Source organism: Melozone crissalis, unplaced genomic scaffold (assembly GCF_028551555.1).
Source record: "Melozone crissalis strain CALT ecotype California unplaced genomic scaffold, PUWL_Pcris_2 ptg000132l_1, whole genome shotgun sequence".
In the NCBI taxonomy this organism is placed as follows: Eukaryota; Metazoa; Chordata; class Aves; order Passeriformes; family Passerellidae; genus Melozone; species Melozone crissalis.
In genome coordinates this window covers 683,957-696,516 of record NW_026535905.1, presented here as the reverse complement: position 1 = coordinate 696,516, position 12,560 = coordinate 683,957, and the positions used below count along the sequence as shown (strand labels likewise).

General features: G+C 43.2%; 1 protein-coding gene across 1 annotated transcript in view; it reads left to right on the top strand.

Moving 5' to 3' along the window:
• Positions 1–5,454, top strand: part of UVSSA (UV stimulated scaffold protein A) — a 45,771-nt gene extending 40,317 nt beyond the window's left edge. The window contains exons 12-13 of the mRNA XM_054293237.1: positions 1,658–1,841; positions 4,903–5,454. Coding sequence (XP_054149212.1) covers positions 1,658–1,841; positions 4,903–4,996 — 278 coding nt within the window. The 3' untranslated portion in view covers positions 4,997–5,454. The remainder of the gene's footprint in view (positions 1–1,657; positions 1,842–4,902) is intronic.
• The last annotated feature ends 7,106 nt before the right edge of the window (positions 5,455–12,560 follow it).

The following is a 12,560-nucleotide window of genomic DNA, read 5'->3' as shown; positions in this document are numbered from 1 at the left end:
TTTTACTCAAATGCTCATTTCATCTCTACTGGATGCCGGCATTTTTTCCTTGTGTTTAAACAATTGCTCCATTCACGGGGTTCCTAAACTGTGACGCCTTATTATTACTGGGAGATAAACTGTTTAGACAGTTTTCCTTAATCTTGGATTAATCGTTCCTGTATCTGAATTGTGCTCTTCTGTATTCCTCACTTCAAAAAAAAAATAATTCTGTGAGGTCTTATGATCTATCAAGTGTATGTGTTCTGTTTTCTCCCTTTGTAGCTCTCCTGTGCAGCTCTTGAACAGCTTGGTTTTCCTCGTGCTTTTTGGTGTGTTGGATTTTAATCAGGCCTTGCTTTCATGTATGATGGTAGTTCAGATCTAACCTTTCCTTGGTAAATTGCTCTGCTGTTCCTTGACACCGTGTTCTTAAGTGAGGACATTGCCTCTGACCTTCCTGAAATGTTGTTAGCAGCGTTTGTCACACTCAGTGACCATCTTGGTGTATGAATGAACTTGTAGAGTCCTTTAGGACTGTTTATTTCTCTATATTTACAAAGTTGTTATGTAAGAGGAGTCGACATTTGGTGTTACAATTTCTGCAGGCAAGAAGGGCTGACTGACATAAGGGAAACTGTGACAAATGACTGGCAATTACTGTTGTTAAAAAGCAGGCTTCTGGCATTTCTGCTGAGTGTGGACCATGTTCTTTTTGAGGTAGTACTTCCTACAATGTTTTTCAACCTAAATGCTCAAAGTCTTTACAATGAAATGAAATTTTTCTAAATTTCCCCTTGGCAGATGTCCATCCTCCAGCCACATTTTTACTTTGTGCTACCTTGTTTTGATATACAAGACTACACTGAAGGTGAAAAACTGCAGCTTTCTCAAACAGTCCACAGTAAATTGTTCCTGCTTTTCCCTCTGGTGGCATGTAGGATCAGAATCCACTTACAGTGTGTGGCTGGATTCTGAAGCATTAAGTTTTTGAAAATATTTAAAACAAGATTTTGTTTAGATAAATTAACTTGTGCCATTGTCAAGGGAAGAAACTTGATTTAGATAATTAATCTGAGGCAATATGGGATACTTAGAAAGTGGTATCTTTTTCAGATGCAAAATGGGTGTCATGGCAACAGGGTCATGTTATCCTACTCAAGAATTTTATGGAGATGTCTGTTACCAGCTCATGTTTTAAAGTAAATATTATTGATGAAAAGAAATCACAGTGTTGCCAGCCCTACTCTGCTAAAAATTTGATATATTCCATTTTTTAGGTTTATTTTTAAGCTTATGCTGAATTTATTTCTGCAGATAAGTTCCTCAGCTACATTGTTGGCATTTTCATTTCTAAATAATAATCACTCTGTTTATTCACCTCTCCTGCATGGACTAGTGTCCTTGGGACTTTGCTACTGTGCCACTGAAAAACCTCAACTTAGTTCTTCCTACAGGACAGTTTTGTCCATAGCAGCTTCTAATACAGACTGGCAGGGCTTCTTCATCCAGATCTGTCATTTTGGGAAACTGCTTTATCCTCCCCTTCCTCTGTGTGTGCAGCCTAGATCACAGTGGCCCTGCCCTCACCCACTGCTGACAAGAGCCTCTTCCTTGGGGGGCTGCAAATCCCCCCTGGGTTTGGAGTTTCAAAATTCATGTTTTGTCTTTTGAACAGAGTGGAGAGATCCAGAATTCATGAGAGAAATTGAAGCTGCTACAGGACTGGATCTTGGTTCCTCTAAAAGTAATGGAAAAGGAGAGAAAAAGAAAGGGAAGAAGCAAAAATATCCAAATCTTACAGACCTGAAGCAGCAGGCTAACACGTCTCGTTCCCGGCTTGAGAAGAAAGTCTTCAATAAGTAAGAAACTTCCATTATTTAAAGCCTGTTAATTCCTATTTCTGTTTGATTCAGCAGTCCTTTCTGTTTCTACATTAACATGCACTTCCTAAACACATTCTTTGGCTAACTGCAAGCAAGAATATCTTCCATATGTCTGGAGGGTAAAAAATAGCAGGTACTGACAAACAAGGTTATTTCTTCGAGAGTGATTTTTGACTAATGTGCAAAATTTCCCTATGAAAGGCTTTTTTCATCCTGTCTCAGTTTTTTAAAAACTTCAGTTGCTGGGTTGATTTCTCTGGATGATCATTTATTAGCCAGGCACAGCCTCCCAGGTGGCTGTGGGAGCCTGCCAGCCACTCCCAAATGTGCTTTAAAACATACAGTAGCTCCATCTGTCCATTATTAACACCATTTTTGATGCCTGTTCTCGCTTAGATGTAGCTACAACATAAATTTGCCTGAGCATGCTCTGGTCTTCATCAAAGGGGAAGCAGCTGCAGCTGTTTAAAGAGTTTAACATGTCAGAAATGAAGTAGTCAAAGGAAAGTAAAGTTGTCAAGTCAAAAAAGAAAAATCATTATTATAAAATCATTAATGTTGGGTTATTCTCTAAGCATACTGGATGAGTTGAACAGCATCCAGGACACAATATTTGTTTAATGTGAATTTTCCCTTCTGTCATGTACTGATTATAATAACAAAGCCAAATCCACATTATTTTTGGTTATGGAAATAGCACATTTTATGTGAATTTCTTAAGTTACCTGGTCTTAGTTAGAAGTCAGAGACATACAGTTCTAGTGATTAGAATTTCATATCATGGTTTACTGTGGTTTGTGCTAATGATTTTGGGTGTGTGTTAGTGCCAGGCATAGGGAATCAAACCTGTCAAGTTTTTAATAGGTTTCATGCTTTGCAGCACTAAACAAGATGATAACCTTGGCTCCTTATAACAACCCCAAATTACTTGAAATGTATAGGTGATAAACCCAGGCTCTAGTCTGCCAATAAAGCTAAGTGAAATTGCACACAGATCATCAAAGTGGGATCTCATTTCATTTACAGTATCACACAATCCCCTGGTGCTAATGTAAAACCTACATGACATGAAAGTGGCAAGGCCACTCTGCTCTGCTAAAGGCTCACTTTTCTCCTACCAATTAGGTAATATTTGAAGTGCAAAACCATGACCACATTTTCCTTACCCTGGTAACTTTATTGGCAGACTTTTGTTAAAAGTATACCTCTTCCAGGGTGTTTTTTCAGAATGTTGGTTTTCATTGCACTTGCTGCTGAGAAAATCTTTAATCCCACCATTTAGAGCGTTATTAAGGAGAAACCTCTTTCAGATGTTTCAAAATGGCTTTGGAAATGAAGCCATTGCAGAGAGCAGTTCCCAAACCAGAAGTCAGCCTGTTTATTGGAGATAACCCTGGAAGCAGAGCTGGAATAGTGTGTAAGGGCTGATCCTGAGGAACGCTGCCCAGGTGCATGTCAGCTTCATTTTCCTGCACAGCTGGGAACATCCTCAGAAGTGATAAATGCAGACTGTGACAATGTCTTAAGAGCACAGGCCTTGAAACCTTCTGCTTGTGTGATGGAACTTGCCAAATTTGTAGAAATCAGAGGAGACATCAGTCAGTGCCCTGCTTTTGAATGGCACAGGCCCTCAAAGCAAGCCTGCAGCTGCTCTACCTCACACATCAGCCGTGTTTACCTGGAGATGTGCTCCAGGGAGATGACAGCCTTCATAGGTAGGGGGACAGCTGAGAACACTGCCGACATCAGCCTCACATGGCTGAGCTTGTGTTCCAGGGGCATCTGAAGTAACCAATAAAAATTGGAACTTCAGAATCCAGTGAGGAATAAAATTCCTGAGGCAAGGCACTCTCAGCTCTGCACAGCAGCTGCTTTAAGTTTCTGATGGGCAGGTGTTCACAGCAGAACATTTTCCTCACTGCTCCTGCTGCTTCTTACTCTTCTGGACTTGTGAGCCCATTCCTCTGCCTGACCAGCTGGAGGATGTAGGGGCTGCTCTCTCTCTCTCTGCCTTTTATGACAATCTCCTACTCCTGTTCATGCTGTTCATCATTTTCCTCTCCCTCAAAATCCTGCCTGTGTAATCTTCACTCAAAAGTTTGTGGAGGGGAAAAAGAGGAGGTGTCTGAATGACCCAGCTCGGAAGCATTGCAGCCCCTCCCTAGAGAAATCTCTGGGCACATTTTACTGGGGGGAAGCAATGGAGCAGCAACAGGGAGACAGACAGGCCCTCACTGCATTTGGGTTCATTAGAAGGCTTAACAGCTCTGAAGTTCATTCCCTCACTTCCTTTTTGAACCTGAAGAATATTCCAGAGCCTTCTTCAGACACAGCTGGAGATGCAGAGGGCTCAAGGCAGCAGAAATCCCATTTGCACATGATTTATGAGTGAGGTGTTGGCCATACTGTCCTGCCTGTGCTAAATTCTTCTGCAGCAGGAGCCTGTCCTGGAGAGACACACAATAATCTCTGTGTCTTCTAAATCAGAGTTCTTGTGGATTAAAAGCTGCTGCTCAGGAATGGGGGTGCTGCTGGTGTGAGCAAGAGTCTAACTCAGCCCACAGCTGATGAAACAGAGTTTTACTAACCTGTGGAAGTTCACATGAACTGAACAGCCAACCCTTCCCTCACAAAAACATTCTGGATTGTGGGTTTGATTTCATAAGGGTTTCTGAGTATTAATTTTTTAAAATCTTGTTAGATACTTTCAGGTTTTTTTTTCCTTGGGAGCACTTAGGTGCTTCTGAAAATCAAACTTGCTCCATGTGACTCTAAGAAATAATGCTGGGAGGGTGGAGTACACAGCCATTAAACTGAAAGACTTGGATTTGTTTACTCCTGTTAATAAAATCATTGCTGAATTAAACTATTTATATTGCTGCAACTAATGCAGTTAACAAGACAAATTGGTTCAGCCTCATCAATGCCACGCTCAGCAGCCTGATAGTGATTAATCAAATTCCCCAACATTCATAAATGTTCTGTGAGATTGAGGAGACCCAACAGAACTGTTATTGCTGTTTTGTTTCTCTTTCAGAGGGGCCATGAAACGGGTCATGAAAGCCATGAACCGCGTGGACCAAAGGAAGCACGAGAAGTTTGCCAACCAGTTCAACTATGCACTGAATTAAATTCTCAATCACCTCTGCCCTTCTTTATTACAAGAGTGCAATGCAAAACCCTTAATCAAAGATATTTGTATTGTCACTACAATACTGTGCTAGGCACGTTTTTACAGGTGTCATTTTTAAATTGTTTCCAAGTTTAACTTATTTGATAATGAATATTAATTTTGGAAAAGATGTGGTGGTGTGGAATTGAATGCATTTAAAAAGTTGATAATTATTTGAAATATGCATGAAATAGAGATGTTTTATGACTTCTACATAATGTGGGTAAACTGTTTGGGTTTCGGGGCTTGGTTCTTTTCCTTCCTAAGGGACTCATGTAATTTATACTTCCTTTGACAGTACATGTGTTTAATTTTCCACTTTCAGGCCTTCAGGGAAAAAGATACTTTAAAACAAATTGATTGCTGCCAGGGATGGCAATGCACAGAGCATTTTCTCAGCCTTCTGTACAGACTGAGCCACACCAAGCAGCACAGCAGCTCCTGCAGCACCTCTACAAACACCTTGGTGCACAGTAAAAAAATCCAAATCACCTGATGCCTTCAGATGATAAATGGAGCAGAGTTTGATTTCTGCAAACTGAATTCCAGGGCTAAGTCAGTCTTGGTAGCTGTGGCACGGATGGGAAAGCTGCAGTGGCAAAGACCATCCTGGCCTGCTTCTGCCCAAGGTGGCACCCCAGTGTCTGTCAGAGCTGCTCCTGGGCAGCATTTGGGAAATCTGTACAGGTACAGAGTGTGCTCCAGGTGAACTGCAGCCAAAAAAGCTCCAGAATGAGGTGAAAATAAGTTTAAGAGAATCACTCAAGTGGCACAAGTGAACTGCCTGGCTTGGAACAGATAAAATTGCATCAGGTAAAGCCCCAGAGTCTGAGGACCCAGATATAAACACAAGCATCTGGAATCTTCTAACTCCAGAGAGTTATGTGCATTTGGAGCACTGTGGGTTGTAGTTCTTGGCTGAGGACTTAAACAAATCTCCCAAACTTGTTTGCTGGCTATAGTAAGCTTAAGGAGAGAGAATGAAACAGTGACCAGTTGTGCTCTTGCAACATTTCTGGATAAAGAAAATCCAGACAATCAGGAGGGTTCAGTTTGAAAATCAATTTCAAAGTGACCTGCAAAAGTCTCTAATAAAGTGCTCATTGCAGAGGAGAATGGATTCTCTATAGTACAGACTTAGTTACTCACCTGTTGGAGGTGTTTCCTCATGTGTAAGGAGACTAAGAATTAAAAGTTGGGAAAATTTTAACAACTCAGTGTAGCTTCTGACCACCTCAGACAAAAGCTAATTTACAGTTCTGCCAAATACTTTCTGATTTGCACAAGTATTGCATAGAAAACAATTAATGCTGACTTTTGATAATTTTTCTTGCAAGAGCTCTGTAATTTGGAATACATATTTTGTTCTTCAACACAGGTTGATATACTTCTGAAATACTGAAACTAAAACAATAAAGAGGCAGAATTTCAAGTAGTGTCTACTGCCTGCACTGGAAAGTTAAGCCACTTCTACTGTCAGTCTTGCTAATGTGGTAGTAAAGATTTCAGGTGAAAATGTGGATAAGGACAAACCAAGTTCGTCACCAAGTCAGTTGAATCAGCTGCTGAACTTACTTGATTTCTTACTCAGGACAAAGTCGCACGCACAAAATATAAAACACACACAAAATAGAAAACACACACAAAATAGAAAACACACAAACCCAACAGCTCCACCACCTCACACATTAGAATGTGATGGTAACCATTGACTGCTGGGATTCCCAGACAGTCCAAACTTCACTGACACTTGGTGATTAACCTTCAAAGAGCCACCAAGGTCATTGTGCCAATATTCCAGAGATTCTTGAGCCTGCAAAGGCTGAAGGTGTTATTTATAAAACATGTTTTCTCCCTGTAAGAAGAATAGGAAATTTATATTGTGCAGTGACTCTTAGCCCTCCTTTGCTGGAGCCATGAAATGTCAGCACTACAAAGCAAACAGTAGATGCACTTGACCCCATGGAGTTCCCATTGTGGGCCTTAAATAAAGATCCCAAAGACCAAGACTGGGAATGGAAATGGCAGAAATCTGAGGGGAAAATCAAAGAAAAGTGTGGTCAGTCAGTTATGTTGCACTGTGAGCAGCCTGGTCTGATGGAAGGTGTCCCTGCCTCTGGCAGAAGGGCTGGAAATAGGTGATCTTTGAGCTCCCTCCTAACCCAAACCGTGCTGTGGTTCTAATGATGCTACTCAGTCACATCAGTTATAGAATTATCAATTAAAACTTCCTGTCTGGACCCAATTGTCCAATCTGGCACTTAAACCTGATCTGTGTGCTTTCTCTGTGTACTAAAACCATGCTTGGGGAAAAAAAAAAAAAAAAAAAAAAAAAAAAAAAAAAAAAAAAAAAAAAGAAGAAAATAAAAGGTCTTCCTGGAGTGCTCTTTCATGCAGAAAGAGAATTGTCAAAGTTAAGGTTCCCTGGCAGGTGGCTCAGAAATGGCCAGCTCAGAGGTGCCTGGGCTTTGGGACAGGTTGATGGCCAGTGCCGACTTCTTTCAAAGCTCTTCTGGTGTTTTTCCTCTGCATCTTTTTCTTCATTTATTGCCTTGAGGCAGGATGAACCATGGACCCTTCATAGGAAAACGTGTAGATGGCACATCCCCTGTAGCACTTCTTTGTGTTCCCATGGTCCAGTGTGGGACAAACCCTTCCCTTACCCCTTGTTAATTACTGACACTTCTTATCCAATTATTTCTCTGCAAGAGCCACTCAGCAGGTACACATGCAGCAGGTCTTGGATGTTGTCTTGTTAGACCTGGTCAGACATAATTCAGAGATTCTGGGGGAGCTTTCTCCTTTTCCTGAATTTATCTGTAGCTGTGCTGGAAGAAGAAGTTTGAGAAGACATCTCTCCCCAAAGATCCAGTATACCTCCACTGAATGGAAATCCTTTTATGTTCAAAAATTCAAAATAGATGAATCTGCTTTTTTGATACATCACACTTTTTGTGTGTCAGTTTACAGATTTGAGGTCCTGGGCTCACTGGTTCAAATGTTGCTCTACTGTCCTTGTGACATTTGTACTGCAACTTCTCTATTCCTGTGCTCAGGGCTTCTGGGGAAAAAAGAATAAATACAAGTATCATAATCTCTGTGTGTGGTTTTGCCTTTGTAACTCACCCCAGCACCTGTGCAACTGTGCTTGTGCTGACTGGGGATGCTGTGTGTGACTTCCAGGTACCTGCACACCTTGAGGTGATTTGGCCCTTGGAGGGTTGTTAGGGTGAGCAGTTGTAATACAGGCTGAGCATTGTGTGCCTGAAGGGACTCTGGGCTGAAGTGAGCTGTGCTGGTGCAGGTAAATCATCCTGTCTGCACCAGGCTTGTGTCAGTGGGACAAACAAGAACTGCAAGCAGACTTCATGGTTATTCTTACCTGAGCACATGGTTACACCTGGGGAGTAAAAGCCTGGAAAGAAAAAAGATCACAGCATGTATGGCCTGGCACTCAAACAAACACAGAGCATTTAGTGGCATAAATGAGCTTGGAATGGACCTTGTGAGAATAAGAATGAGATCCACCCCTCAGCACATCCAAGGTTTCTGGGGCACGGTGATGAGCCCTTACTCATCTTTAGCACAATGCCTTGTGACTCACTTGAGGCTTGGCTTTATCAACCTGGATAGGGCTGAAAGTTTCTGTTAGAAAACTGTAACACTAAAAAGCTCCTAGAAATCATGATTAAAATACTTGTAGTTCTTTTCTTACTGGTAAGCAAAACATACAAATGAGATTTGTAAGCAGTTCTGCACGGGCAGCGGATCGTGCCACACAGAACAGTTTGCATGTTGGGGAAAGGCTTCAGTTAATCAAAGTGGGCATCACTGGAAAACAAAGAATGAAGACACCACCTTTGTTTTGTGGAAAGCAAAAAGAAACCTGTTCCATTTAAAGTGGCTGTGGAAATGGGTGAGAAGGGTGTTACTGGTTACAGGGAGCCTCTAGGCAGAAGCCAGAGGTGCTGGATGTCAGGAGCAGCACTAAGCCAGTTCAGGTGTGTACAGCACGGGCAGATGGCCACCTGGCGGTGTCCCACGTTCTGCCGGTGCCTGGCTGTGGCGCAGCTGCCCGAGGGGTTCATCCAGTTCCGACAGCCTCTTGAATGCCTTCACTCAGAGCTGGTGTGAGTGTCTCTGCAGGCTGTGCACCAGAGAGGTGAGGATGCTACAGCGATACTTCAGTGATGAGAATCGGCCATTTAAAGCCATTCCTTTTGGAATGCCTCTCACCTCCAGCAAAGTCCCTGGCTTTGAGCAGGCCGTGGCAGCCGTGGTGCATTAACAGCTCTCCTGCTGGAGCACACGGTCAGGAGGTGGAGCCCAGGTCCCTCCCCAGCCTCAGAGGGGACAGCCCCAGCCACCAGCAATTTAAAGCAGGAGAGCTGGTGGGAGAGCTCCCATCACCTGTTACCCTTGGGATCTGGAATCGAACCACTGTGAAGCTAAAACTGCCTCATGTAGGAAACTAAACAGACACTGAAAGATCTCTGCAGATTACAGCCCCAGACTGGGGCAAGGGAGGGCCAGATCAGCTTATTCCCCTGACACCTGCCAGGAAAAACGTTGGCATCTTATTTCAAAAGTCCCATACCTTCTGGGTGATTTCTCACAGACCCCTCCTCACAGCAGTGACTCCTTCTTCACAGCACAGCCAACAAACACCAGCTGTCCCACTCTTTTGTAGCACTCATCCTCACTGGACACAGCTGTGGCCTGTTAGGGCAGGCTTGTTCCTGATCTTTGGTGATTAGTGCAGCTGCAGCTCCTCAGGTGTGACACTACCTATGCACTATCTTTGTTTTCCTACATTCTATCCCTCAACAATTCCCCCTTTTCTTTTACTTACAAAGTTGCAGCATCTCTGGAAAGATATGTTTGAGTAAATTGATACTATAACATATTCACATATCTCACGCAGGACTAACAGTATGCAAATGTTCAGGCAACACATCACAGTGGGAACATACATTTCTAAGTTCTGATTTCGTTTTGCTTTTCACCGTCTAGAACGTCAACCTAAGGCTTTTCACAGACTAATGTTGTGTTTACTGTCTTTTGCAGGGCCCTTGGGGTGTGGGATGGGGGCACCAAGAGGATTACAAAGGTGGTGAGAGTGTAATGAGAGACATTAGATCCTGCTGGTACATCCAGAGCCCTCAGAGCATCTCTTACTGGATGTGGTGATGGTCCTATTACAAAATCCTCTACAGAAATTTAAGGAATTAAGAGGGAAAAGCCTCAAGCAGCAGCCTAGGTCAGACCAGTCTGACCCCTCCTCATCCAGCAGCGCCTCCCCACCCCTTCAGCTAGGAGAGATGGTAAAGATCCTAAAACAGCACATCCCCTAAAAAGTACATGTGGATGAGAGCCAGGGCTGCCCGACAGCTGGACAGATGGTGACCTGTGGGATACAATTGGTGTGGGAGTGGGATGCTGCCCCTGCAGGAAAGGAAGGAGAAAGATCCCTTAATTACTCATGTTTGAGTTGATGCTTTCCCTCCTCTTCTTCAAAGCTGATTGAGTGGAGAAAGAAAAGGATTCGTGTCCTTGCCGAGCCTTTCCTATCAGCTGGGTCTGGGAGAGGTGGGCAGCAGGCTGTGCCAGGGAGGAGGGCACAGGGTGTTTGTGCCAGAGACGGGCTGCCCCAGAGCCTGGGCAAACCCAGCTGGGCTCATGTCACACAATCTGTCTCTCCATCTCTAAGTGTCTGTGCTGAAATTGCATCATCTGCCTTTCTGGGTAGGCTGCCCCTTGCTTTTCTGCCTGCCAGTGCCCTGAGCAAAAACCCACCTGTGCCAAGTGTATGCTTTTCCATTATCATGAGGAATCCTCTCTGTGGAGGGGTTAAGGAAAACCTTATTAAATTTTTTTTAAATGTGGTGCTAATTAGTTTGGATGTAATGAGCAGCATTAGACCTGTGGTTGTTTGAAAGGGGTTGTTGAATAACCATTTCTGCCACATTCCAGTTTGCATAATGACAAGGTGTTGGCATTGCATCCACCATTCATTTGCTGTATTTATAATGCCATTATGCAGCTATTCTTATCCTCATGCACTGTAAAAGGTATATGGAAATGTAATATATGAACCTGCTTGTTTGGAAATTGCTTTTGGATATCTTTGAATTTTTGTAATAGTATTTTTGGCAGCTGAAGGCTAACAGCACCACCAGGAGAGTCTGCCACAGGGTTTCACTGGGGCAGAAATTAAATGCTGCTTCCACATGTGCAGGGGAGTTCATTCTCCCCGGCGCTGGAGCAGAGGCAGAGGTGAGTGTGCTCAGGTGGGCTGCAGAGCGTGCTCAAGGCAAACACAGTATTTCACTCCAAATCACCCCTGCAAGGCATAATGCTGGTGCTTGGAGTCCCAGAGAGCATCCTTGATCACAGCTCTCAGAACGTTTAACAGGTCACAGAGAGTGCAGCTCGGTGCTGTGAACTCCTGGGCAGCACACGGAGCTGGAGGAGCCCAACCTGCAGCTCATTCAGGTTCTCTCTTCCTGCACTTCTCCTCCCCTCCTTGGGAACCAAGGAACAGGAAATAAACTTGTCATCTGCCTGTGTCACAGTGAAAAGGCAGGAGAGAGTCCCTGTATGAGCATGATGAGTTCTTGTAATGTATGTGTGTTGTAACAGAGAAAAAAAAATTAGAAAGAAAAATAGCAATAATTCATTTATTTGTAGTAAGTTTAGTATAATTATTTTGCTTCTCTTGAAAAAGCAGCAGTTTACTGAAGGGGGTGAATATTTACAGTGTAAACCACCACCCCACATAAATGTTACTGTGACAATATTTCGGTTCCTTGCTCTGGTGTCGTCTCTCCCTCATTGTCACTGTAAAATGTTTCTGTGTCATTGCAGAAAGAAAATCTACAAGATGTACTCTAAAATAAAGTCTATCACTTTGGGTGAGCCTGGCTCGTTTTAGCTACCTGAACATGTGTCACATAAAGGGAATAAATTAGTAAATCACATGCAGATATTGCCTGACCCTGAGTGTCCAGACTTTTATGTTCTGGCCGTGCTCTGGTTTCTGGCTGGAAATCCTATTGATACAAGGCTCATCCACAGGGTTTCCAGCACCACCAGGATTTCTCCTGAGGGGCACATAGCTGTAGCCTTCCAAGGCTTTGATAACCTGTTCTAAAGCTTATTCTGTACCATGATCTCACATCTCTGCCAGACAGCATCAGCAAAGGAGAAAAGCTCTTCCTGTCAGGGTTATTTTCACTGTGACAGCCCCCATTCTGTCCGCCTGAGATGTCTGTTCAGTGTGAGCATGTGGCACACAACATGAGTGTGTGAGCAAGGGGGAAAGAAGTAAAAGACCCACTAGACAGAGAAGAATTTGGTTTATGTAATATTGGAATATGACCCTGTAAACCATTTATGTGAGCCCACTTTGAGCAACAAACTGATTAAGATCCTTTTTTTTAACTTGTCTGTCCCCTTCATCCCAGTGTCCCTCTGTTCCCTGCCTTGGTTCACCTCCCAGAGTCTGGAAAATCTTCCAGTAT